Source organism: Ursus americanus, chromosome 26 (assembly GCF_024610735.1).
Source record: "Ursus americanus isolate L20-20 chromosome 26, mUrsAme1.1.p, whole genome shotgun sequence".
NCBI lineage: Eukaryota > Metazoa > Chordata > Mammalia > Carnivora > Ursidae > Ursus > Ursus americanus.
Genome location: NC_142152.1, coordinates 18320840 through 18346318, shown reverse-complemented (window position 1 = coordinate 18346318; position 25479 = coordinate 18320840). Strand labels below are relative to the sequence as shown.

At 47.6% G+C, this 25479-nt stretch overlaps 1 protein-coding gene across 2 annotated transcripts in view; it reads left to right on the top strand.

Annotated features, from left to right (window-relative positions):
- The window catches only part of ZFYVE1 (zinc finger FYVE-type containing 1), a 55737-nt gene extending 30951 nt beyond the window's left edge, over positions 1-24786 (top strand). For both annotated transcript variants that reach the window (XM_045807882.2, XM_045807881.2), the window contains exons 4-12: positions 1731-1945; positions 14620-14726; positions 16594-16702; positions 17251-17348; positions 17445-17562; positions 19716-19886; positions 20601-20781; positions 21305-21418; positions 23203-24786. In XM_045807882.2, coding sequence (XP_045663838.1) covers positions 1731-1945; positions 14620-14726; positions 16594-16702; positions 17251-17348; positions 17445-17562; positions 19716-19886; positions 20601-20781; positions 21305-21418; positions 23203-23435 — 1346 coding nt within the window. In that variant the 3' untranslated portion in view covers positions 23436-24786. The remainder of the gene's footprint in view (positions 1-1730; positions 1946-14619; positions 14727-16593; positions 16703-17250; positions 17349-17444; positions 17563-19715; positions 19887-20600; positions 20782-21304; positions 21419-23202) is intronic.
- Positions 24787-25479: the final 693 nt, after the last annotated feature.

Sequence of the window (25479 nt, the reverse complement as noted above, 5' to 3'; positions counted from 1 at the left end):
AACTTACTGTATCCTTGTTATTTGGCCCACTCAATAGCAGCCCCATTTTACAGATGAAGAATCTGAACTCAGACAGCTTGAGTTATGTAACCAAGCATTTTCCAGCTAGTAAGTTGCAAAACTGGGCTTCACAATAAAGTTTCCTAACTCTTAAATTCAGGACTCTTTCTGGAATACTGTTGCTGCTGCTTGAAACCTGGAGATGGAATCAAGACAGCCAGAGTTTATGCAGGGTAGAAGGAGAGGTGCCAGAATTGTGGGCAAATTGATAATTCAGGGAGCCCGATGCGGGGCTGTCTCATACTTTCTGATATTATTTTGTTTTATTTTATTATAATTTCTTTTTTAGAGGGTGAGAGTGAGCAAGTGGTAGGGAGGGGCAGAAGGAGAGGAAGAGAGAGAATCTTAAGCAGGCGCCACGCCCATCAGCGGGGCTCCATGCGGGGCTTGATCTCATGACCCTGAGATCATGACCTGAGCTGAAATCAGGAGTCGGATGTTCAAACGACTGAACCATCTGGGTGTCCCACTTTCTGATTTTAGTTGATCATGTTCTTTTTCTGGACAGAGGATTCTAGGTGGGAGTTAGTAGGCAAATGAATTCTCTGTTTTAAAATTAGGAGAACCAAGCTCCTGCAATCATTTGGGAGCAGTGATTGTCTGTCCAGGGACAAGCTGTGAGATGAAGTTGGGAGGGAGTGAGGGTGGCCAAGCCGGTACCTGGGTGGCTTTGGAGAGGAGTCACTCCTCGATGGTTGACCCTGGGATACTGCCTGCTCCTTCCTTCAAAAGCTGCTGCCACAGGGAACGCTCAGGAGGAGATGGGTTTAGGGATGAACTATAGAATTTTGGCTACTTCTTTTTGATGACGTTACTTTTAAATTTGAGTAAGGCCATATCTCCAGTATTAATTGGAGTTATTTTGTGGTGGTTGTTAAAATATTGAAGGAAATTGAAAAGTCCTTCCAGCATTTATCTCCAGAATAGTTACGGAATTCATCTGTCCGTCGCCCCACAGATATCTGGATGGATAGTGGTGAAACTGCTCTCAGATATGTCGGCCGTTTGTCCATAGCTTCACCGGCATAAGACCAGCACGTTCAAAGTAGCTGTTTTAAATGTTCATTAGCAGGTGACTGGTTAAATATGTCCGTGGGATGGAGGACTGTGTAGCTATTAAAAAAAATAAGGAACTTCTCCGAGTGTGTCATGAAAAGAACAGGTCCTTACAGTATGTAATTAAGTGACAAGCACGTTGCATATATGTGTTGGTACATGTGTAGGAAAAAGAAGTCTGAACAGGTCAATAAACACTGAACTGTGTAGTCACCTCTGGGAAGCAGTAGAAGGGGGCAGAAGAATTCTAGTTCTTTTATCCTTCGACATGTTTGGATTTTTTTACAATAAGCGGATTAAAAAAGACTTTCCCTTGAAGTGTAACATACATGCAGAAGAGTGTACATCATATCGCAAGTATATTAATGTGATGAATTTCACAGTCTGGCTGTATCCGTGAAGTCAGCAGCAGAAAATGACATTCCAGCACCCGCTTCGCGGGGGAGCCCTGCGTGCGTTCCCTTCTAGGCAAGGGCAACCTGAATTCTAACAGCAGAGATCAGTTCTGCTTGTTTATGTACGTTATAGAGTCAGACTACAGAGTACTTTTATAATGCAACACAGATTTTTTTTTTTAAAGAAAGGTCATTTCACGTACCTGTTTCCTTGTCCAGATCACCCATCAGAGGTGCCAGAAAAGCTCATCCAGGACCGGTTCCGGAAGCTGGGCCGCTTCCCTGAAGCCTTCAGTTCCATTCACTACAAGGGAACGAGGACTTACAACCCTCCCACCGACTTTTCTGGGCTGCGGCGGGCTTTGGAGCAGCAGCTAGAGAACAACACCACCCGCTCTCCCCGGCACCCAGGGGTCATCTTCAAAGCCCTGAAGGTCAGCTGGCTCCTGCCCCGAGTGCTCCCCATTGGGGTTCCAGTGGGTGGCGAGAACACTCAGCTCCCCGTCTGTTGGTGCTGGGGATTGGAAACGGGGGCTGGAAAGCGAGGCTGTAGGGAAAGGAAGCACAAGAGTGTAGTTTGCACCTGCTGAGTGAGAGCTCATGCTGCTAAGAGCATGAGCACAGAGGATTCTCAGGTTATAGTTAGAAAGTGACAGGTCCCATGTCGGAGAAAAACCAGGCTTTCAGACAATATGAAAAAGCATTCATTTCTGTGTGGTGTGACCCAGCCCTGGTGAGTTGTATTGTCTCAGTTATCTGAACAGATCTCACCTTCTTTTTTTTTTTTTTAATTTATAGTAATATATTCAAGAGGGCAACTGTTTGTTATCACTATAAATGGAAAACCAGTATCCCAGGTAGAAATTTCCCAAAACAAACAGAGGCACACGAGAACAGTAATTGCTGTTTATTATATACCAACGTTCAGAGGACTCTATAATCCCTTAATCCTCACACCACCAGCATGCCTGGCTGGCTCAGTCCGTAGAACGGGTGACTCTTCATCTCAGAGTTGTAGGTTCAAGCCCCATGTTGGGTGTAGAGATTACTTAAAAATAAAGTCTTAGGGATGCCTGGGTGGCTCAGTTGGTTAAGCGACTGCCTTCGGCTCGGGTCATGATCCTGGAGTCCCGGGATCGAGTCCTGCATGGGGCTCCCTGCTCAGCGGGGAGTCTGCTTCTCCCTCTGACCCTCCCCCCTCTCATGCTCTCTCTCATTCTCCCTCTCAAATAAATAAATAAATAAAAATCTTAAAAAAAAAAATCTTAAAAATCCTTACACCAGCTCCATGTGTTAAGTACTGTTACCCATCCGCATTTTGCAGATGAGGAAACTGAGGCACAGGGAGGTGAAGTAATCAGTTACACACAGTTACTAAATAGCAGCTCTGACTGGTAAACCCTGGCTGGTTTACTCTAGAGCCCCATATAACCGGGAAGACACTCCTGTCTCAACAAATATAATAACATACTATTTTCTCTCTAGGGACTGTTTTTCATGGAAGGTTCTGAAACTGGGGCTTGTTTTTTCTTTATTTAAAAGGGGGATTAGCAAGTGTTCAGGAGATGATAAAGATAATACTGTTACCTAAGTGAGATTTTCTCTTTAACAGAATCTGAAATTTTGAAAACGAATTTAAACGGGAGTAATTTCTTCTGTGGAACTTGATGCTACTCATTGTACCATCTACAGCCTTGTCCCATGCCCCCTAAAATTCATCTCGTATACAGCAGTGATGTGAGGACTGCCTTTTGGGAAACATCTCTAAGCATTGTATCTTTGTTCTTTAAAATCAGGCGAATTGTTTTTTGTGTATCTCGGCAGTACTTTCAATGCATTGTTTTGGTAGTACAGTAAAGTCCTGTTATAAAGCACCCTGCGGATTTTGTTCCCTCCGTCCTGATGGGTGCTTGCTTCTTTGTAGCAGAGACCCTGCCAGCCGGGTGGGCTGCAAGCCCTCCAACCACAACAGATGCTCTATAACCTGTCTGGGGCCCTCCAGGGTTAGACTGTTGCGTGTCTTTATCAGACAGCATCTTAGGCCTCACAGGTATCTGGGTAGGAGGGATCACTGTGCTAGGTAGTGTCTCTTCGCTCCCATAGCAGTATGGCTGCTCTCCCATTCCTGCATCATTGTAGCCATCAACAGGCAAGAAATCACTAGAACAGTGGCAGTGGCGGGGGTGGGCATAGAATGGGATAATAGAAAAGTATGATTTAAAAAGTATTGTACTGATTATTGAAAATTGCCATTTTAGAATTGACTAGGTAGTCTCAGTGAAATCTTCATGTCTTATCACAATGCATTGGTCAAAGCATTCCCTGGGCCCAGTAAAAGCTGGGAAAAGGGTTCCCAAAGGAATGTAAAAGTTGTTGATACTATTATGGGAATAAGAATTCTAAGTTTAGGACAGTTTGTTCGGTGATCCATTTATATTGTGTTTGTCTGAATTCAGACCCTCTGGCTTACGTTAGGAATACATGTTAAGTGTAGAAAACATTGGATACTACAGCAGAGTTACAGCAGTGAAAACAAGGACCAGCTACAATCCTTCCACCTAGGGGTAGCCATTGTTAACATTTCGATATGTGCCCTTATAGTGTGTGTTCTGTGTTTAAAAAAAAACCAACATATACCTTATCATCACATTATAGATGTAAACTTGTAATCCTTTCCCCATGAAATATCATAAACATTTTACTGTATTATTTTTTTTAGCGAGGGAGAGCGGGGGAGGGGCAGAGGGAGAGGGAGAGGGACTCTTAAGCAGGCTCCACACCCAGTGCAGCCCAATGCGCAGGGCTCGGGGCTCGATCTCACGACCCTGAGATCATGATCTGAGCTGAAATCAAGAGTCGGACGCTTTGCTGAATGAGCCACCCAGAGGCCCCAACATTTTACTCTATTATTATATGGTTTTCATAAATAGTTTTGATAGCTGCACAGTATTTTGTTGTCTAAACATACCAAAATAACAATTGTCAGACAAGAGATTATAAGTAAAATTTCTCTGTTAAAAATAATAACTAAATATTATAAAAGCTCTTTCTATATTTGGAATTATATTTTTAGGTTCTATTGTCTTGAAAGAGATTGTGTCAAAAGTGTGTGCGTGTGTGTGTGTGTACACACACACAGAGTGAATGTGTATTGCATTTTTGTCATTTCACAAATTTGGACGTGAAATCCTGTTTAAGTACTTTTGGTTATTTGGTGTCTTTTTTTCTGTTTTGCCAATTTTTAGTATTTTAGGGATTTTACTTCAACACAGTCTCTGATCTTTACTATGTACGTATTTTTTTAGCATTCTTTATAATGAATTCATCAAAGGGACCCCCGTGAATACTGCTTCCTTTCTGCAGTTCGCTTTGTGCACAGCTCTGTGTTACCATGCCGGCAGGCTTGGGACGGGGGGCGGGAAGGGAGCAGGGTCTTTGGGGCAGTGCTGGGCATACGGGGTCTGGAGAGAGGCTGGGAAATGTTGGCAAGATTGGAGCTAGGGATATGAGGGTGCCCTGAGGACTTAGGGGATAGAGACTGGGGCGGGGAGGGATGGGAAGGAAGGGATAGGAGAAAGGGGTTTGGCATCAGACGAGGGAGGTTCTGGTGTACACGGGAACAGGCTTTGGGCATATACTGATTTGCCCAATCCACTGCGTTTTTAAAAGGTTCGTGGTGGGGTACAATGTAGACAGTGGATCTCGGTAAATTGCATATGAGAGTTCCTTGTACCATTCTTGCAACTCTTCTACAAGTTTGAAATTATATCAAAATGAAAAGTTCCGCTTTAAATTAAACAAAGTTTGGGGCTTTTGCCTCGTGGCTGCTTTGGGCCGGATGTTTGTGTCCTCCCAAAATTCATATGTTGAAGTCCTAATGCCCAGTGTGATGATATCGGTGGGCCTTTGGGAGGAGATTGGGTCATGAAGTTGGAGCCCTCATGAATGAGATTAATGCTCTTGGAAAGAAGCCCCAGAGAGCTCCCTACTCCCGTCCCTGCGAGGACACAGTGCAGGGGCACCGTCTGTAAACTAGGGAGCAGGTCCTCACCAGAACCTGACCTTGCTGACATCCAGACCTTGGGCTTCCAGCCTCCAGATTTGGAGAAAGACATTTCTGTCGTTCAGAAGCTGTGCAGTCTGTGATAACTTTGTTTTAGCAGTCTCAGCGGACTTAAAGACAATGGTTCAAGCTTGGGTTCTGGAGGCAGACAGACTTGTGTTGGAATCCCAGCCACTTACCAGCGCTTTGGTCTTGGCAACTTACTTTATTTGTTGGTTGGTTCATTCATTCCACAAATAAAAGAGTTCATCTGTGTGCCAGGTAGAGTTGCGGTGCTGGAAGTACAGTGGAGAGCAAGATAGACAATAGCCTTTGTCCTCCTAGTACTTCTTCAAACCTTTTTCCTCATGTGTAAAATAGGAATAATAGAAGAATGTTCCTAATGGATTGAGCTGAGGGTCAAATAGACCAGCACACTTGAAGAAACAAAGCGTGCGGTGTATAGGGAACGTTCAGTAAGTGTTAATAGTGTAAGAATATTAAGGAAAAAACTGTGAAAAATGTTTGTATTTGAATAATTCATGAAATACATACTTCTAATTAGATTTGAGATAAAGTATGCTTAGACGCACCGGCTCAAGTCCTTGAAAGGGCTCATGGGGAGTCACAGTGGAAGATTACACTCAGGTGTTTGCAGACATCCTCCAGAGATGCTGAGGCCACGCCGTGGTCTACACAGGGCTGTGCATCTGGTCAGTATACGTTTTAGCGACAAGGCCGATGGCTGGATTCTAGAGTTCCTTAGGTTTTCTCTAAGCTGGCCCAGCTTCATGTCTGAATTAGACTGTCAGGGACACTGAGTGCTGTAAGCAGTAATTAGTGCTCAGGGATTTAACCCTCAGGGGACTTGGATGTCCTACTCCGGGCCAGCTTGTTAGGCAATTTTGAGAAAAATAGTTACACTATGCTTATGAGGTGATATGAGTCATGAAGTTTTCTGTAAATACGATGAGCCTGGTCAGCTGGAGTTGTAATGATGCGTGGTAACTGGTGTCCACAGAGTTTCACCTGGACCTATATTTAGTTCTATTCTCTGGGGCAGAGACTGGGATGGGGGACCTGCTGCTTCTGTCCATGGGAAGGAGTTAACTGTTTGAAAACGCATGTGGTTTTCTGCTCTCCCCAGGAAATTGTGGGGTGCTTACAACTTCCCGAGATCCTTGAAAAATTCGTTTTTATCTTTTTTGGTTGTTGTTTTGCTTTTAATGTCTTCTTTAAATTAGAAGTTTGTTAATTTTCCAATTATTGTTCTAATAGAAAGCTACTTGTATGTCTGCATTAGGCAAATCGACCCACTAGAGTTTTTATAGCTGTTAAGACCCACTAGCTGAAGTTTTCTTGGTTCGTAGCAATGTGTAAGAGAAGGCTGTCTTTTCTTCATTGATTTTTTTTTATTTGGCTTTACGTTGTATGTTTTTTCTACAAGGAGCCTTGAATTCTTTTTGGAATGGAAGAGTGGGGATGGGCATAAGCATAAATTATCAGTGCCGTACTAATTATGTTTGGCTTCCTGCTTCTCCCAGTTTTTTTTTTTCTCTCTCTCTCTGGTTTTCTTAGCCTTGTCCAGTTCCTCATTAACTCACTGAGTAAAAACACTTAGTGAAGTCCAGGGATGTGTTCTAATATGATAAATGTCATTTTTTTCCTATATGATTTTCTCTTTATTTTAGATAAAAGATATGGGAATATCGTCAGGAAAAAGTATCTAATCTTTTGGGAGAAGGGAGAGACAAGTCACTTAAGTGGCGATCAAAACTGTGACGCACAAATGAAATCGCAGCTCTCTAGTGATCAGAGAAATGCAAATGCAAACCACCACGGTATGAGGGCAGACGCTGATAAATCCGGCAATAAAGTTTCGAAAAGGATGCGAAGCAACGGAAACTCTTACAGACTGCCGGTTGAAGTTCACATCAGTACAACCACTTTGAGATGCCATTCAGAAATATCTAGTGTAGGTGAAGATATGCATAATACATATTCTAGCCGTACCATTTCTAGGAATTTGCCTTAGAGAAACTTCCACCGGAACACAGGGAGACCTTTATGAGGATGTGAATAGCAGCTTTCTTTGTAATGGCAAAATAATGCAAACTAAGTATGTAAAGAATGGATAAATAATTGGTGTTAAGTGATTCTTTGCTACTTATTTTATTTTAATTTTTTAAAAAAGATTTTATTTATTTGACAGAGAGAGCGAGCGCGCAAGCAGGGGGAGCAGCAGAGGGAGAGGGAGAAGCAGGCTCCCCACTGAGCAGGGAGCCCAATGCGAGGCTGGATCCCAGGACCCTGGGATCATGACCTGAGTCGAAGGCAGATGCTTAACCCACTGAGCCACCCCAGTGCCCTGCTACTTATTTTAAAGCGAGAATTGGGGTTATCGCGTATGTATGTGCGGTTACATACTTTGCTTTTCTCATGGAACATTGAAGCTTAGCGTGTTTTCCCACGCCATTAAATATTTTAAGAAAATACGTCTTTAAAGTAGCTGTATGCTTTTCAAGTTTATATGGATGGATTATTTTTTACATTTAGTTAATTATGCCCTTGTGTTAGTCGTGGTTTTCATTTTTTCCTGCTTTTTATCTTCCATGTAGTTAAAGGAATAGTCCACCTCCTGCCTATTTCCTTAGGATCATTTACCACTCCTAGTACTATTCCGGACTGATGTTTATGCAGTGCTTACTGTATGCCATGTACTGTGCTCTGCCCTGTACATGTAATTCACTAAATCCTCGTGCCAGCTCTGTGAGATAAAGACATGGAGGCACAGAGAAATTAATTAATTTGCCCCATAGGACTCACTTAGTAAGTGGTGGAGAATTTGAACCAGCTAGTCTGGCTACCAGGTCTGTGCTTTTAACCCAGTGCTGTATATTTCTTCTCAATAGTTACTTCATTTCTAAGGTCCGAGGGTGCAGGTATCTTTAAAGGTTCCTGATACATATTGCCAGTTGCCTCTTGAAAGGATATTCTGATAAATTGTATTTGGTTGGTTATTTTAATGTTTATTTTTATTTATTTTTAAAGATTTTATTAATTTATTTGACAGAGACAGCCAGCGAGAGAGGGAACACAAGCAGGGGGAGTGGGAGAGGAAGAAGCAGGCTCCCAGCAGAGGAGCCTGATGTGGGGCTCATCCCAGATCGCCGGGATCATGCCCTGAGCCGAAGGCAGACGCTTAACGACTGTGCCACCCAGGCACCCCGGTTATTTTAATGTTTAAAAAGTCATTTTTTAAATTACAAAAGCAATATGTGTTCCTGATAAACTATTCAAATAGTACAAAAATGTGTGAGGTTCAAGTTAAGGTCCCTCCCCACCCCCATCATAACCATCGTTAATACTTGCATATGCTTCTAGAAATTTTTAGTGCTACATAAGTGCATACATAAGTGTATATATGTGATGTATATATTTTCTCCCTAAATGGGATCATAGGATTCCTACTATTCTACAATTTGCTTTTTTTCACTTAATTATGCATCTTGGTTATCTTTCTATAGTAGTACATAAAACATACTGCATTCTTGGGGGCACCTGGGTGGCTCAGTCAGTTGGGTATCTGCCTTCGGCTCAGGTCATGATCTCTCAGGGTCCTGGGATCAAGCCCCGCATCAGGCTCCCCGCTCAGTGGGGGTCTGCTTCTCCCTCTCCCTTTCCATCTGTTCTCTCTCTCTCTCTCTCCCTCCCTCAAATAAATAAATAAAATCTTAAAAAAAACCCACCTTCTTAATGCCGTTAGTATCCATTAAAAGAAATTATTAGCTGTGTCTTATTTATGATGTTTTTCATCTGATTGATGTGGCGCTGTTGGATTCAGAGGGAGCCCGAGTGCTGCATGTTCGTTATTGAATAGGAAATGTGATGATGAGAAGGAGGGAGAGTTTGCAGAATGTGAGAGAGAGAAGTCTGCAGTCCTCTTCTCTAGTGGCCTGCTCAGTTGTTTCCTGATGTATCATGCTGACCTGATCGTTCTTCCTGCCAGTCAGCCATGGTGTGGTCCAGGCTCCAATCCCTCTTTTCTGGCAGGATTATTTCCCACTTCTTGACCACTCACTGCTTTGCTCAGGTTTCATGGGAGCAATAGCTCAGACACCTACCAGTAGAGTGTACCCTCACGGAGCAGCTAAATCTGTTTAAAGAGCTGCTCAGGTTTCTGTTGAATAGGGGAATTGAATATTGAATTAACTGTTGTCTGTTATGGTTCTGAATACATGAGGGAACCATTTTATAGTTGAATTTGTATAGGTTTTATATAATACCTTTTTTAGCCTCTGATCTCTAAATGTAGAAACTCTGACTTTCCAGTTCTGTCACATCAGGACGTATCTATTTATAAAGTTATTATATTTTGTGGGGGGAGGTGGCGTCAGTGCTTACATAAGAGTCTCCATTTTGAATCCGAAAATTCCCTGCTAACCCTTGATGACTGGGACTAAAACCTTACAGGTTCAATAGAAAGGGCCATACTGTTGCCAAGGCAACTAAAGTTCAAGATCATCTGGTTTCCAGGCAACCTTTTCTAGAGTTGCCTCAAATGCCTTCCCTAGCTTTCTCAGGAGAGGTCTCCCTGCCTTCCTCTAACAGCTTGGGGACCTCGGGAGGAGGAGAGCCCAAGAAAACCTGGAATGATGTGAGGTTTGGACTTTTTTTTTTTCTTAAAGATTTTATTCTTAAGTTATCTCTACGCTTAACATTGGGCTTGAACCCATACCCCGAGATCAAGAGTCCATGCTCTACCAACTGAGCCAGCCAGGCGCCCCCGAGGTTTGGAATTTTTGAAAGACAAAGTTTATGGATTAGGTGGCAGTGTCTACACTGGAAAGGAACAATCAGGCTGTAGAGGAAGGAGGATAGTTTCTCTTTATCCTTGTGTCTAAAACACACTAACATCAGAATTTTTTGGTAAACAGTTACACTGTTCTATTCCCAAACTCTTGATTGATGTCAGTCCTCCTGAAGCTTGTTAGGGTCTGATTCATTACCAGCTGCCAGCTCTTCATTGACTTGTGAGGGAAGTGAGATGTTTATTGTGTTACCCAGCAGTGGAGAGGCTGGGTGACCGGTGTCTGAGTGATGAGACTGGTTAGCCTGGGAGTTCTTCTCTTTCTGATGTCATAAGAGGTTATGGCTGCCCTGGCCAGCATAAGCCAGCAGTTAATTTGTCTAGGGCGGGCGACAGTGGGGGGTCTCTGGGCACACGCGCCATGGGAATCAGCCTGCAGATTGTTCCATGCCAAGCTTTGCGATCCTTGCTGCCATTTTTCTGGAGAACTTTCAGAGAAGTGAGCCAGGCCACTTGGAACGGCAAGAACCTCGTGCTGTCACGGCTACTGGGCTGCAGTGGTATATTTGCTGGGGAGTGCCAATGAGCCCTGAATTCAACCCAGCTGGTGAACTCATGCCAAATTTGATGTTTCCTAAGGGCGACTAGTACTTAGGTTATCCTTTCAGTTACCTGTTTAAAAAAGCCCTGGGGCTAAAAATATATATATATTTTTTTGGTTTCCCCTATACGTCTTTAGTAGCTTCTGCGTTCCTCATTTTTTTCCCTTCTTCTATTCCCCCATTAGATACATAAGCATCTTTTTTTTTAAAGATTTATTTTTATTTTTAAGAAGATTTATTTATTTGTCAGAGAGAGAGCACACGTACAAATGGGGAGCGGCAGGTGGAGGGAGAAGCAGGCTCCCCGCCGAGCAAGGAGCCCAGTGTGGGCGAGACTCGATCCCAGAACCCTGGGATCATGACCTGAGCCGAAGCAGACACTTAACTGACTGAGCCACCCAGGTGTCCCAAGATTTATTAATTTTTAGAGCGAGAGAGAGCAAGTGTGTGTGCGCGCGCGCAGACAGGTGGGAGGGGCAGAGGGAGAGGGAGAGAGAATCTTAAGCAGACTCTGCGCTGAGCTCGAAGCCCTGCATGGGGCTTGATTTCATAACCCTGAGATCATGACCTGAGCCAAAACCAGGAGTGGGACACTTAACCAACTGCGTCACCCAGGCACCCTGATATGTAAGCATCTTTTTGCAGCTAAATATTTGCCCACTGAGTTCAAGCCCCACGTTGGGTGTAGAACTTATTAAATAAATAAACAAACAAACAAACAAATAAAATGTTCACCAACAAATGCAAGCAGCTGTGAAGACCTGTGAGCTATCATGGAAAGGATGGAAAGGAGAGAAGTTCTTCCATCCCCTGCATTCCCTGGATTAGGTAGGAGAGTATCTAAGGAAGAAAATAAGAAAATTATTAACATAAGAAACCAATAAAAATGATGTTAATAATGGCAGTGAATGTTTTCTGAGCTCTTAATTTATGCCCGGTGCTCTTTGCATGTAAGTCCTTTGATCTTGCCCGTGTCATCCGTGAAGACACCTGCCGAGGAGGTACTCCTGGCAGCTGCTTGTTAGAGCTGAGGAGATAGAGGCCCAGAGGGTGCAGACCCGCCAGCGACAAGCTGAAGTGACTTTGGGGGGGGGCTTATGTTTTATTTATGCAAATTGTCCATTCAGTTTCATACTATAGCCATGTCTGCTTTATCTCTGTCTATCAAACTTCCTCCCCCAGTGTTTTAGTCAGTTGATGCATTAGGAAGACAACGCTCTACTTCCCCACCAGCCAGTCCCGGACAGCTCTGCTCCTACCTGTTCGAGAAATACAGCCTTGAGTTCTCAGTACTTGGGCCAATCAGGGAGCAGCTAGGCTTAAATTTGAGAGGGTCTGTGGGCATGGGATGAAGCCTGGCACAGAGGCAGGGCCAAGGTAAGGAGGGGAGGACGGGGGTTGGTGTGCACACGGGGATTGGTGCTGGACGACTTCATTCCAGAGGTCCTAGTTGAGACCCTGTTAGGACCTTAACTAGGAATCCCTAGGAGCACTGGAGGATGCAAAGGTAGGAAACGACTTTTACAGCATGTGTGATCTTCTCTGGGGGGTAATATCCATACAACTGGGCCATAACTTTGCATCATCGCCTAATTACTCAATATGTACTTCGGGTATTGAATACAACCGGTGTTCAGAGAAGGCAGAGTGTGGTATGTCTAGAGTGGTTGGGAAGGCTTCGTGGAAAAATCCTGGAAAAAAATCCTGGAAGTCTAGGTCATTTAGAAGTAGGTCAGGGGCACCTGGGTAGTGCAGTGAGTTAAAGCTTCCAACTCTTGGTTTCAGCCCAGGTCTGATCTCAGGGTCGTGAGATCGAGCCCTGCGAGGGGCTCTGAGCTCAGCGCAGAGTCTGCTCGAGTTTCTCTCCCTTTCCCTCTGCCCCTCCACACCCACCCTCACACGCTTGCTCGCTCTCAAATAAATAAATCTTAATTAAAAAAAAAGGACAGAGGAGGGCAGTGGAGGCTAGTGAGTGGTTCTTGTTTATTATATTCGTATGTATATCCATTTATATCCTCTCTCTCAAAGCTCAGTGGTTTCCCTAAGTTACTCCTCACAAAATACCCGCAAGAGGGCAGGACTTACATGTATTATTTGTCAGACCATTTTTGTTGGTCTAAGTCAAGGATTGCGACCTGCTTGGCCACGGCTGGCACATGGTGTTTACCGGGCCTGTGCGTTGTCCACGCCGAAGCTGAGTTTGAATGTGCCTGGGTGAGTCCTGCGCTCTCACTTCGACACACTCCTTGCAGCTCCTTCTTACACCTGACTTGACTCAGCACTGACCACATTGACATCACGTGCCTTTGTAAACACTCGAGTTCGCAACTCAGGATATAAAGATCTCATTGAGAAAAGGAAAGGGAACTTGAATAAGTTCTCATTAAGTGAAATTCCCTTCGGAGCTTGAGAACCTCGGTTTAAAACCTAATCTGCCCTTTTCCCAAATCTCCTCTTAAATTTTCTTTTGCCTTTTTACTAAAGGTAGTAACATCTTGTCTTTTTGTTTTATGCCACTTTTCCTTCTCTTCCCCCTGAACAGTGCGTGGCTGCCTCAGAATGAGAGATTGAAAACTTGGAAGCTGGGAACTGCAGGCATATGATGGTTTTTAAAGTCTGAAAAGGCCATTTCTGTTGAATTGATATAACTTCTCCCCACTGCATATGAGTAAGGGCCTGGTGGGAAGAAGTCAGCCTGAACGTATTTTCAGTGTCTAAAGTAGTGAGTGAAAACAGAGGACTAGAAATGGAAGCTACCTTTCAACAGAAAATTTTCAGTTGGCTTCTGCAAATACTTTATCTTTCTTCTTGGCATTTATTTTGGTCGTTTGCTGTCTTTTAGGTTACTGTTGTTGATAAAAGGCTGCCAAACACTACAATAATTCTTCCTTATTTTTTGGCTGATGGCTTTTTTTCTTTTTTTTTTTTTTTAAAGATTTTATTTATTTATCCGACAGAGATAGAGACAGCCAGCGAGAGAGGGAACACAAGCAGGGGGAGTGGGAGAGGAAGAAGCAGGCTCATAGCGGAGGAGCCTGATGTGGGGCTCGATCCCAGAACGCCGGGATCACGCCCTGAGCCGAAGGCAGACGCTTAACCGCTGTGCCACCCAGGCGCCCCTGATGGCTTTTTTTCTACATCGAGCTAGTTCTGTGGCCTAGTAAACTCGCATAGAGCGCCTGTGGTTAGAACTGGGATAGAAGCCCAGGGAACTCCCAGCTCACCACTCAGCTCTGCCTCTCTCTGACTTAAAGATGAGGCCTTCTTCCTGGGTCTCCGCTTCTTGGTTTCGGTTTCACAGGATGAAATGGGCATTAGTCAATATCTGTGGTGGTTTTGCATGAAAGACTGAGTGTGTGAGGTGTTTATAACCTCCAAGGTAATTGGGAGAGCACAGTAACGTTGCTGGCTTCCTTCTGACCTCCAGGGGAATGGGCTGGTCCTTCCTGAGGTTTCCTGTGGCGCGAGGGTGGGTGCAGGTTGGGCCAGGAAGGTCGAGGGTAAGGAGCAGAAGTCATTGGGTTGCCTCTCCCAGCAGTGGGGCCTGTAAGAAGTAAGCCAGCGACAAGGGGAACTTAGAAAGGCAAGTGGCAGAAGGGCCAGAGCACGGGGCTCTGCCAAGTGCCTTCACGTGTCGCCTTCCCTCCTCGGCAGGCACTGAGTGACCGCTTCAGCGGTGAGATCCCCGATGACCAGATGGCGCACAGCTCCTTTTTTCCAGATGAATACTTCACCTGCTCCTCCTTGTGCCTCAGCTGTGGGTAAGTGAGGCTGGCCACCTCGGGCAAAGAGACGCGGAATTCCGACTTCAGTGTGCGTGCAGATCCCCTAGGGTCTGGTTAAACTACAGATTCTGAATTAGGGGTGGGCTGGGGTCTAAGAAGGTGTATTTCCAACAAGCTCCCAGGTGATCCCCTCTGAAAGAGTCCGACCTGGTTTAGATGTGACATTGGCTGACTTCTGGCTTGGGCGGTTTTTACTGCAGAAAACGTTAGGTTGCTTTGTTTTTCTGTGTTTCTCCAGCCAAGGCTTTTCATTGTAGTCTTTCCACTTGCTTAACTCACACATTTGCCAGCCTAGTGTGTATAAAGCTCTGTGGTAGGTGTCAGTCCTGGTTGATTCCTTTCACTGTGACTCTTAGAGCACGTTAGAATTCTCCAGGAGCTTTCAAAATTATCAAGGCCTGGGCCTCACCTCCACGGTTGCTTACTTAACAGAGCTGGGGCGGGGCCCTCGTGGTGGCGCGTTCGAAAGCGTCCTCGGCTGATTCCGGTGTGTTGAGAGATAGGGCTCCTCAAACTTTAATCTGTGCGTGCGTCACCTCGGGGTTTTGTTCAAATGCAAATTCTGCATCCACAGGCCTGGGTGAGGTTGTGCATTGCTGACACGCTCCGGGGTGACATCTCACCTGCCCCGTCTATTGACCACACTTTGTCATGGGGGTCTTGGAGCAGCGATTCTCACATTTGAGCGTGGAAGACCTGGCGGACATGTTAAAGCACGTCTTTGGGCCTCCCCCTCCTGTTTCCGTTTCATTAGGTCTGATGTAGGGCCTGAGAATTGGCATTTCTGATGAGCTCCCAGGTAATGCTGATGCTGATTGGGGCCACACTTGAGGATCACTGGATTAATTTGAGCTGTTGACAGCTATTAAATCACAGTCTGGTGACTTGTCTGATGGCGCTCAGGGGACTTAAATGCAGTGTGTCGGTGAGATCGCAGTCTGAGGGTCCTGTAGACGCTTCCCCACCCCGCCACCCTCTTCCCCATTGCATTGTCTTCGCCACGTGCTCCGCACGTATCCCTCTGGAGGAGGAGACCTGAGCCTTTTGTTGTGAGTGGTCTTTTTGCATTGAACCCTGTCTGCAGGCTACCTGCTGGGCCCCGGACTGCCACCACCTTGGCTCTGAATTTCTAAAAAGGATTTGGCTTTTAGAGATTAAACGGTCTGGGCTGGGGAGAGCTAAGGATTATGTTGGAGAGGAAGGCGGGATGTTAGTTGCCAGTGTGACTTACCTTCCTTTCTGTTTACCCCATAGCCCAGCATGAGGGGCTTAGGCTCTGTCCAGTCATCACTTTTCTATTCTAACAGCCTCACCAGGGTTTCCAGAACTTTCCCTCCTGTCATGGTGAAATTCTAAAGTCCTGCTCTGTTTTTGCGTTGTCAGGATGGCAGAGCTCACTGTTCGTTTGGAAGGTTTTCTTGTTTAGCTTAAGCCTCCTCTTAATGCGTTGCCAAATTTTATTTTATAGGGTGCTTTTTGTTTTATATCTTGGCAGCCTGATCTGGTTAAACGTCCCATTTTGTGCTTTTTTGGATTTTGGGGTTTCCTTCATTCCTGCTGTGGGACCACATGGTTTTTCTAGGAAGAGAGTTCTCCCTTTTTTCTCCTTTCTCCTCACACAAGGGTACTAGTGGCCGCACCCCTGTAGTGCCGTTGAGTCTCGTGTAAGAGAGGCATGTGGGTTTCTGAGGCACGCACGGCGCCCTCTGTGCTCAGGATTCGGTGTCCAGTTCATGACCAAGGTCTGGTGTTGGCCCTGTGTCCGGCTCAGGGTCCCATTCCCTTGTGTAAGTGCCAGGGGCTCCTTGAGCCACCTCACTGTCCGCTTTTGGGCTTCACTCAGGGCTGGATGCAAGAACAGCATGAATCATGGGAAAGAAGGAGTCCCTCATGAAGCCAAGAGCCGCTGCAGATACTCCCACCAGTATGACAACCGAGTTTATACCTGCAAGGTGAGTGCTCTGAGCTCCGTGCTCCAGCGGCTGGCTTGCTGGTCCTGCTCTGCTTCTGGGAAAGACTCGGGGCCACCCTTTGCTGCGTCCTGAAGTATTTGATATTCCAGTGGAGTACCTCTGGGACTTCTCCCCTGCTCTAACCAAAGGAACGCCCGTGCCTCCGATGCTGGGGCCCCTTGGTTTGTTTATTTATTAATTTGTTTCCCAGCGTATTTTCCCTTTCTTCTGTTGAGCTTGTATGCCAGGGGCATATACACTGTTCATTCTTCTCCAGAGCAGAAGTGCTCTGCAGGAACCAAGTCTAAGGGATTTGCGGTGGCGGGTGTAAATTACAGCTCCGTTTGGGGCCTGGGATGGGTACACATTCAATTCATGATCTTTAAGGGTACTGGCTTTTTTTAGAGAAACGACCCTTCCTCTGATGCGCTGAACTCAGGGTCTGCAAACCCTGGTATGGTTTGTGGGGAGGGGGCTGGCCAGGGATACGAAGGGGCCAGGGGGTCCAGTGTACAGAGAAGAAGCTGGCAGAGTTTTCCATGTTTCAGGCCTGCTATGAGAGAGGCAAGGAGGTCAGCGTAGTGCCCAAGACGTCCGCTTCCACGGACTCCCCCTGGATGGGTCTTGCAAAATATGCGTGGTCTGGGTGAGTTTAAATGATGACGATGTGGCTGAGGGTGGTTGGTGTGTTGGTCTGCCAGGCACCTGGCTGGGTAACAGCATCTGTTTGCTTTCCTTGTAGGTATGTGATCGAATGTCCCAACTGCGGCGTGGTCTACCGTAGCCGGCAGTACTGGTTTGGGAACCAGGATCCTGTGGATACGGTGGTCCGGACAGAGATTGTGCACGTGTGGCCTGGAGTAAGAGCTGCACCATTTTTCTTCTTGTATCATTCAGTTATTCATGTGTGTGGTGAAGTGGAACTTGGGTAGAATTAAGGTTAACCTTGAATTTTAATATATTGGTGGTTTAGGAAGGCAGGATCTGGAGAGCCTTTCTCGTTCTAGACCCTTAATTATTTTCATTTCTTCTTGGCTAAATATTAGAAGCACAGCTTTAAAAAAACTAAATGTTGGGGCGCCTGGGTGGCTCAGTCGTTGGGCGTCTGCCTTTGGCTCAGGGTGTGATCCCAGCGTTCTGGGATCGAGCCCCACATCAGGCTCCTCCGCTGGAAGCCTGCTTCTTCCTCTCCCACTCCCCCTGCTTGTGTTCCCTCTCTCGCTGGCTGTCTCTATCTCTGTCAAATAAATAAAGAAAATATTAAAAAAACAAACAAAAACTAAATGTTGACCTGTTATTATGCTGCCTTAGCAAATACGGTATTTTTTCATATTCTCATTTCCACATGTATGTTTGTATAGATGGCGATTATAATTTACGTGCCGTTTACCTGCTTTTTCTCATACCTCTGTTTTCCACATTGCTTCTACTTTTCATGATTCTCATTTGTAGTCACTGTAACATTCTGTCTCGTGTTCTGGTTTGATTCCCCATCCCCTTCTTTTTGAACATTCATGCTGTTTAAAGATTTTTTTTTTTTTTTTAATTTGACAGAGATAGAGACAGCCAGCGAGAGAGGGAACACAAGCAGGGGGAGTGGGAGAGGAAGAAGCAGGCTCATAGCGGAGGAGCCTGATGTGGGGCTCGATCCCATAACGCCGGGATCACACCCTGAGCCGAAGGCAGACGCTTAACCGCTGTGCCACCCAGGCGCCCCCATTCATGCTGTTTATGACTTTTTTTTTATTATCAAAATGCCGTAGTGACATTTTTTATGTGAGAAAGCCTTTGTTCTGGGAAATTTTCTTGCACTATAGTCTAAGAAGTGGGATTACTATTGACCCTTATTTTTTTAATTTGACTTTTGAATTCAGGATATTAGAAAAACAAATCTGTTTGGAGGCAGTGATGTGGTGCTCTCGTTCTTACCAGTAAATCACACCACACCCCAAACCTTTTCTCTTCGTGGAAAAAAGATGAGTGATTTTCTTGAAGGGACTTATCTTACTAGGTGCTGTTCCTTGCTGGGTGACTCATAAAGATACTGGCCAGCCCCACAGGCCTACCTGCAGAGCCGTCCTGAGCCGGCCCGAGTCCTACAGCGCTATCAAACTGAAGATTTCCTTATTGTTTTGTTCTCTTCAGTTCCCAGTCCTACCAAAATGTGTCCCTGTGGTGTGGTCTCCTTTCTGGAGCCCACCCCCTCTTGGCACGATGGGCCGGACCATCCTGTCCCAAGGACTTAATGTGGCCTTGACTAGTATAACTTTCTCATTACGCCTTTTCTGACTAATGTCTTTTGTTTTTGGGTCTGTATTCTTTCTTGTGAATGCTGTCGTCTCCATGGTAAGATAGTTCTATTCCACGAAAGCAGTGATATCATAGTTCCCCTTTGGCCACATTCCTCATGGTCCTTGGGATTAGGGGATACAGGCCCCTCCCCCTTCTGTTTGTTCACTCAGTTATTATGTCAACCCAAGTATTGGTTGAGTACTTTGTGCCCAGAATTGAACCTGGTACTTTAAAAATACAAGAATGGAAAAGGTAGGTTGTTATTTTCAGAGAGCTCAGTCTAATAGCAAGTCAATTATGTAAGCAAGTACTGTCTTTACGCATGGAAACAGGATTCTTAACAATGTACGGGTATTAGAGGAACCCAAGAGGAAGGGCTCCTAACCCAGCCTGGGGTGGGGGGCTTCTAGAAGGAGGTGCCATCTTTACTCGAGTATCTCCTGGATTGTACATCTCGCTTATGGGCAGGAAAGGCCTGAGTTGAACAGTTGTGTATCAAGCCTCACGGTCACCTTGAAGGGAATAAGTCAGTAATGACTGGTTGGGTGTGGTACTGCCTGGAAGCCAGAGGGATTCTTGGTCTGTTCCACTCTTCTCTGTCAGGGAGTTTGTGGTTCTGAGTTTGCCATTGACGAGTGTACAACTCACCTGAGACCCCCCCCCCCCCTTGCCTTTACTCCCTTCACTCGGAGCATGATGGGAGCCTGCATTTTCGTTTCAGACGGATGGCTTTCTGAAGGACAACAACAATGCTGCCCAGCGCCTCCTGGATGGGATGAACTTCATGGCTCAGTCGGTGTCTGAGCTTAGCCTTGGGCCCACCAAGGCTGTGACTTCCTGGCTGACAGACCAGATTGCCCCTGCGTACTGGAGGCCCAACTCCCAGATCCTGGTATGGTGTGGCAGGGATGGCGTGGCCCATTCTGCTGGTGCCATTTTGCCCTGTCCTAAGCTTGCTCTGTGAGGGAGGCGTGGGATTTCCCTTTCAGTCAGGTTAGCTCCCAGAGCGTTAGAAAGGGTAGGGCACGTGAGGCAGCAGCGTTCTCTTGCCCATTGATTTCTCTTTGTGTTACTCTGCAGTTATTCTCTTTTTGGTGGATTATAGGCTCTTTGCCTCCAAGGGCTAGTTATTATTAGATGTCTGAGGTTGTAGATAACAGAATCTGGAGGAAAAGGGGCATTTAGAGGTCATGTGGCTTGATACATAAGTTTCTACCCACAGCAGGGGAGCCCCCAACTTTCACCCACACACTTTGTGACAGGAAGCTCGCTCCTCACCAGCTTCCCAAAGGCTCTTTCGAGAAGCTGTGGAAAAGAATGAATTCTCATTGGTCTTCTGGCTAGACTTAGCACAGTCCTTTGTGAGAATGCTGTGACTCAGCCAGATATATTTGAGGTGGCTTTCCAGGCACTTCTCGGAAGAAAATGGATCCCAGCTGGCCTTCAGTGGGTGCACTCTGTGACTGGAGGTCTCAGGTTCTCTCCATTACTGCGGTCGGGGTCCTGCTGCTCTCGGCGGTCCCGTGGCCCTCCCCCTGGGTCTCGCTGGCTTTCCCAGCTGGTAGAAACGAGTAATGCCTGCCTCTCTGTTTTGGGCTTGGAACAGAGCTGCAGCAAATGCGCGACATCCTTTAAAGATAACGACACCAAGCATCACTGCCGGGCCTGCGGGGAGGGCTTCTGTGACAGCTGTTCGTCCAAGACCCGGCCAGTGCCCGAGCGGGGCTGGGGCCCTGCGCCCGTGCGGGTGTGCGACAACTGCTATGAAGCCCGGAATGTCCAGTTAGGTAACGTGGGGCCCAGGAGCTGCAGGGTGGCGGGGTCCCTCTCTCCTTGGCACTGGCTCCTGGGAAGTGGAATCTGACATGCCTCACCCTATTCCAGCCCCGTCTCTCTTCTGAGGGCAGCTGCTGCCCTGGTCCTGGCTGGCGTCCTCTAAGCTCTTTGTTAACCGAGTCCTAGGGGTGTCAGTCCTGGGCGGGGGCGCTCCTGCTGTCCGGTGTTTACCAGACGTGGCTTAGACTGGGTTTTCTTCCTGGAGAAGGTTCTTGGTCACGCTCCTAGAACCTCTCTGGCTTACCTGGAAAGGAAGGTTATAAACCAGCTCCAGAGGGTTGAGGTCAAGGACTGAGCGAGCTCACGCGGTTTCAGGGTCTGACCTGACTCACAGCCCAGACCCTCGCAGTCACTGCAGGGCAGCACAGTTGGTATCCTGGGAGAAGAATCCAGAAGCGCTCTGCTGTTGCCCCTGAGTTTTCCATTTGGGAAATGACTAAGAGGTGACAGCTTTTCCTTTCTCACTGTCTACAGATGTGACTGAGGCACAGGCTGACGATGAAGGCGGGACGCTGATCGCTCGGAAGGTGGGCGAGGCCGTGCAGAGCACTTTGGGGGCCGTGGTGACAGCCATTGACATACCACTAGGTAGGTGTAATGTATGTGGGAGGAGGGGTTTCAGAGTGCCCTGGGCTGGCATTGTGGCAGAGGCTTGCTGACCTAGATTGAGAATGAAAGTTTACATTTGCTTGCTTCTGCTGAACTTGAGCGGTTTCGTGTTTCTCTGAGGGCCATCTCTTACACCATCCATTGCTGCATAGCAAACTGCCTGAAAATGTGAAGGCTTGAGACCGCCGCCATTTTGTCATGTCTCACAGCTTGGAGTCAGGAAGGGTAATTATTCCCGTCCAGGTGGCATTGCCTGGAGTTACCTCCTGATATTCTAGTAGGGTGGCCTGGCCTGTCTTGAAGGGCCAAGCCAGCCTCGCTTACGTGCTAGGTACTTTGGCAGGGCTGCCTGGAAGGCTGGGCTTGGTAGACCCCTTCTCCGTGTGTTCTCCAAGCCTCTTTACGTGGTTTCTGCAGTGGTTGTTGGACTTCTTACGTGGGGGCTCAGGACTCTTAAGAGCTAATACCCCAAAAGATAGGAAGTAGAAGCCACCAGTGTCTTGAAGGTCTGGGCCTGGAAATGGTACTTCTGCTGTAGACTCCTGGAGTCACAAAGCCCGCCTGGATTTAAGAGAGGGGGCAGGAGAGTCAGAGTTGGTGGCGGTCTTTAATCTCCAGCCAAGCTGATACTCATTTAGGATTTAAGATCCTTATTCACCTCCAGATGTGAGGGGTACTTGTAACTAGGAGGGTCGGAGGAGGGGAAGGGAAACCCACCGGCGTGTGGAGCATGGTTGGCTGGGCCTGGGGTGTTCCTGCCCATTGCGAGGGAGCAGCCGAAGGCTCCTGGGTGGGGGGTGGTGAAAGTCGCTTGGATCCGATTTACCGTCCTTGTGGCTCAAAGGTGAGCAGATGATGAACTTTTGACTCAAGGTGTAGAAATAGATTTGCCCGGCCTGGAAGCTCAGGTTGCGTCTGCTCTCGGGGGTGCCTGGGAGAAGCACGGCTGCCCTCGGCACAGAGAGCCCGCCACCTGTGCTCACCGAGGGCTCACGTGCTCAGCACTTGCTGCTGTTGGGTCCCAGGCCAGTGTGGTAGACATGTCACGTGATTTCTTGTCATCCCCGTAACTGCTCTTGAATGTGGGTTGTTGAAGATGAGAAGTTAGGTGACCTCTCCGTCCTGAAGCCGCTAATTAGCACATGCTCATTGGAACTGGGATTTGAAGGAAGAAATATTTATCATTACTCCAGTTTTCTTTTTTTTAGGATTTTATCTGAGAGAGAGTGAGTGAGAGCACAAGCCAGGGGGAGAGGCAGAGGGAGAGAAAGGGAGAAGCACACCCTCGCTGAGCAGGGGGCTCGACTCGGGGCTGGATCCAGGCCCCTGGGATCATGACCTGAGCCGAAGGCAGACACTTAACCGACTGAGCCACCCAGGCGTCCCTATTCCAGTGGTGCGGGATCACCTGGGAGCTCACCTGGGAGCTCAGTAGATACGCAGACCTCAGTGCCTAGGCCCCAGCTCCAGCTCTTCTGAGCTGCATGGTGTGGGGTGAAGGCCAGGTGTCTGCGTGTTTTACACGCTCTGTAGGTGAGGGGCACCTGGGTGGTGCAGTCTGCTTAAGACTCTCTCCCTCTCCCCGTGCCTCCCTCCCCAGCTCACGCTCTCAAATAAATCCTGAAAATCAAGCCGGCTCTGCAGGCGGCCGTGGGTGCAGTAGGGCTGCGAGCCAGTGAAGTGTCCGGGGGTGCCTTCTTGGCCCGGGGGCCTCGGGGTGTGGGGTTCCGCGGGCCCGCCCATCCGTGCTGTCTCCGCCGCAGGGCTGGTGAAGGACGCGGCCAGGCCGGCGTACTGGGTGCCCGACCACGAGATCCTGCACTGCCACAGCTGCCGGAAGGAGTTCAGCGTCAAGCTTTCCAAGCACCACTGCCGGGCCTGCGGACAGGGCTTCTGTGACGAGTGCTCCCACGACCGCCGGGCTGTCCCCTCTCGAGGCTGGGACCATCCTGTCCGAGTCTGCTTTAACTGCAATAAAAAGCCCGGTGACCTTTAACCCCAGCTCCCTCTCCGCGTCCTTCACAATTCCTTAGGTTCTCAGGGTTAGAAACAGAAGTCTCACTGAGGTCGGCCCTCCTCCCGGGCACCTGTCACGGTGTGTGTCCTCTACGCGTCCCGGGGCCACTTTCCTGGGGTGGGGGGTGAGCCTGGCGGCAGGCCCGAAGGTGTGAACCCCTCAGGGCAGGGGACCGAGCAGCTTATAGCCAAGGGGAGTGAACCTGAATCCGTCGCATTTATTTCAGTTAGAAATCATAAAGCTATAAATATATGTGTAGATACAGCCGAAGGGAATGTGGAGCATATGCAGGCTGCTGCTGGCTCTGGAGACTTAGCACAGTCTGTCCCCAGCACAGGGACGCGGTGGCAGTGTCTGCAGGTCTTCCCCACAGAACAGAGCCAGGTGCGGAGCCGCCGTGTTGCTCGTCACCTTTTGCTTCTTCTCTGTGAGCCTTTGAAGCCTCTCCTTTCCTTGCCTTTCCCCAGGTACCTCTTGCTTGGAATGGCCTGAAAGGACTCTCCCGGGGCCCTCTGGAGTGGGATCCCTCCTCTTGGCCTAGGCCGCTGTCAGAGACGACCCAACCTAGCGTGCAGGTCACCGGAGTGGGTGGGGGGTGAGGGGCAGGGTCCTCCGCCCCGAGTACTGGGAAGAGCACGGGAGGAAACGGGCCTTCCCCAGCCAGGTTTCCTACTTCTTGATGCTTCTGTCCGCTTGGCTTTCCCCGAGGCCCCACCCTGCTCCTAAATAGAGCACCTGCTTCCTTCCCCTCCAGCCCTGCGAGCCCACCATCTGCTTCTGAGTGTTGCACTAGGATTTTTATTGCTTATTTTGAAGTGTCTTAATTCTTTGTTCCCTGATACATGCCCCCTCTGGCTATCGGAGGGGTGATACGAGAATCTTCCAGGGAAACAGCGCACCGAATGGACTGTTAGTTGTTTTAAATATATATAAATATTTCAATGGATCATTAAGAAAAAAATTCTCTGGTTCTTACAAGAGAAGTCAAGTGAACTTTTGTTTCTCACCAAGAGCCGGGACATCCATCTCTCGTGACTGGAAAGAGACTGTTGTGCTGAAATCCTGTCATCGGGGCGGATTTTATCTTCAGTGGCCAAACATGAAGAATTAAATGCGACCTAGTTCCTGACAGAACTGGTGGGTGGGCCGAGCTTCAGGGAGGGACATGGCAGCCATTCCCGGCATGAGAGTCAGTGTGACGGGAGCCCTGGAACGCGTTGGTCCTTCTCAGACCTGCGTCCTTACTGCCTCCTGTGGCCCAGTGACTCAGGCCCTACTCTAGTACTGTGTATTCTCAAATTCGCCATTATAAAGGAATCTTCCTGCTGAATATGGACTGTGCTCTTTCCTTTAACCTCAGTACACCTTGTCTCTTTCTGATCGATAGGAAAGTAGTTGGTGGCTTTCAGAGCAGAAGCCAAGTGGGAGGCACATTTCTGGGCTGGTAATATTTGACCTTTAATACCTCAGTCTATTACTCTAACAAGAACTTAGAAAAAAGCAGAGCTAAATACCACGAAACTGTGATAGGGGTTTTCATCTCAGGACAATGGGCTGTTTTCCCCCAGCTTTTAGACAGATTGTTTCCTCTAGCTGTTTGCTAACTGGGAACTTGGTGGCTATTCCTTTAGAGGGTACTGACAGATGCTCACAGAACTTTCTGGTGGTGAGGGCTCCATGCGTGCTCCTTGGCCGTGCCGTGGTCCTGCACTTGGGCTGTTCATCAGAGCTTTCCCCACCAGGTGTGGTCACTGGCCATGGGGCGGGGGAGCCACGTCAGCCCGGCCCCGAGAAGGGCCGCCTGTGTCAGACGCTGCCGTGGCCACTGCCTGGTGGCCTGTGTGCTTGGTTTCACTTGGGTAGCTGTGGGACCTCGGTCTCACGGAGTCTGGGTGTTGCTACTGATCTAGGGAAACCCTGGGAAAAGCTGTTTTCTACCTTTTTATCTGTCGCTTCCCTCTTCATTCCCTTGCCCTGCCTTCTCTATTCATCTCCCGTGTCCGTCCTCCACGGTCTCCTCCTC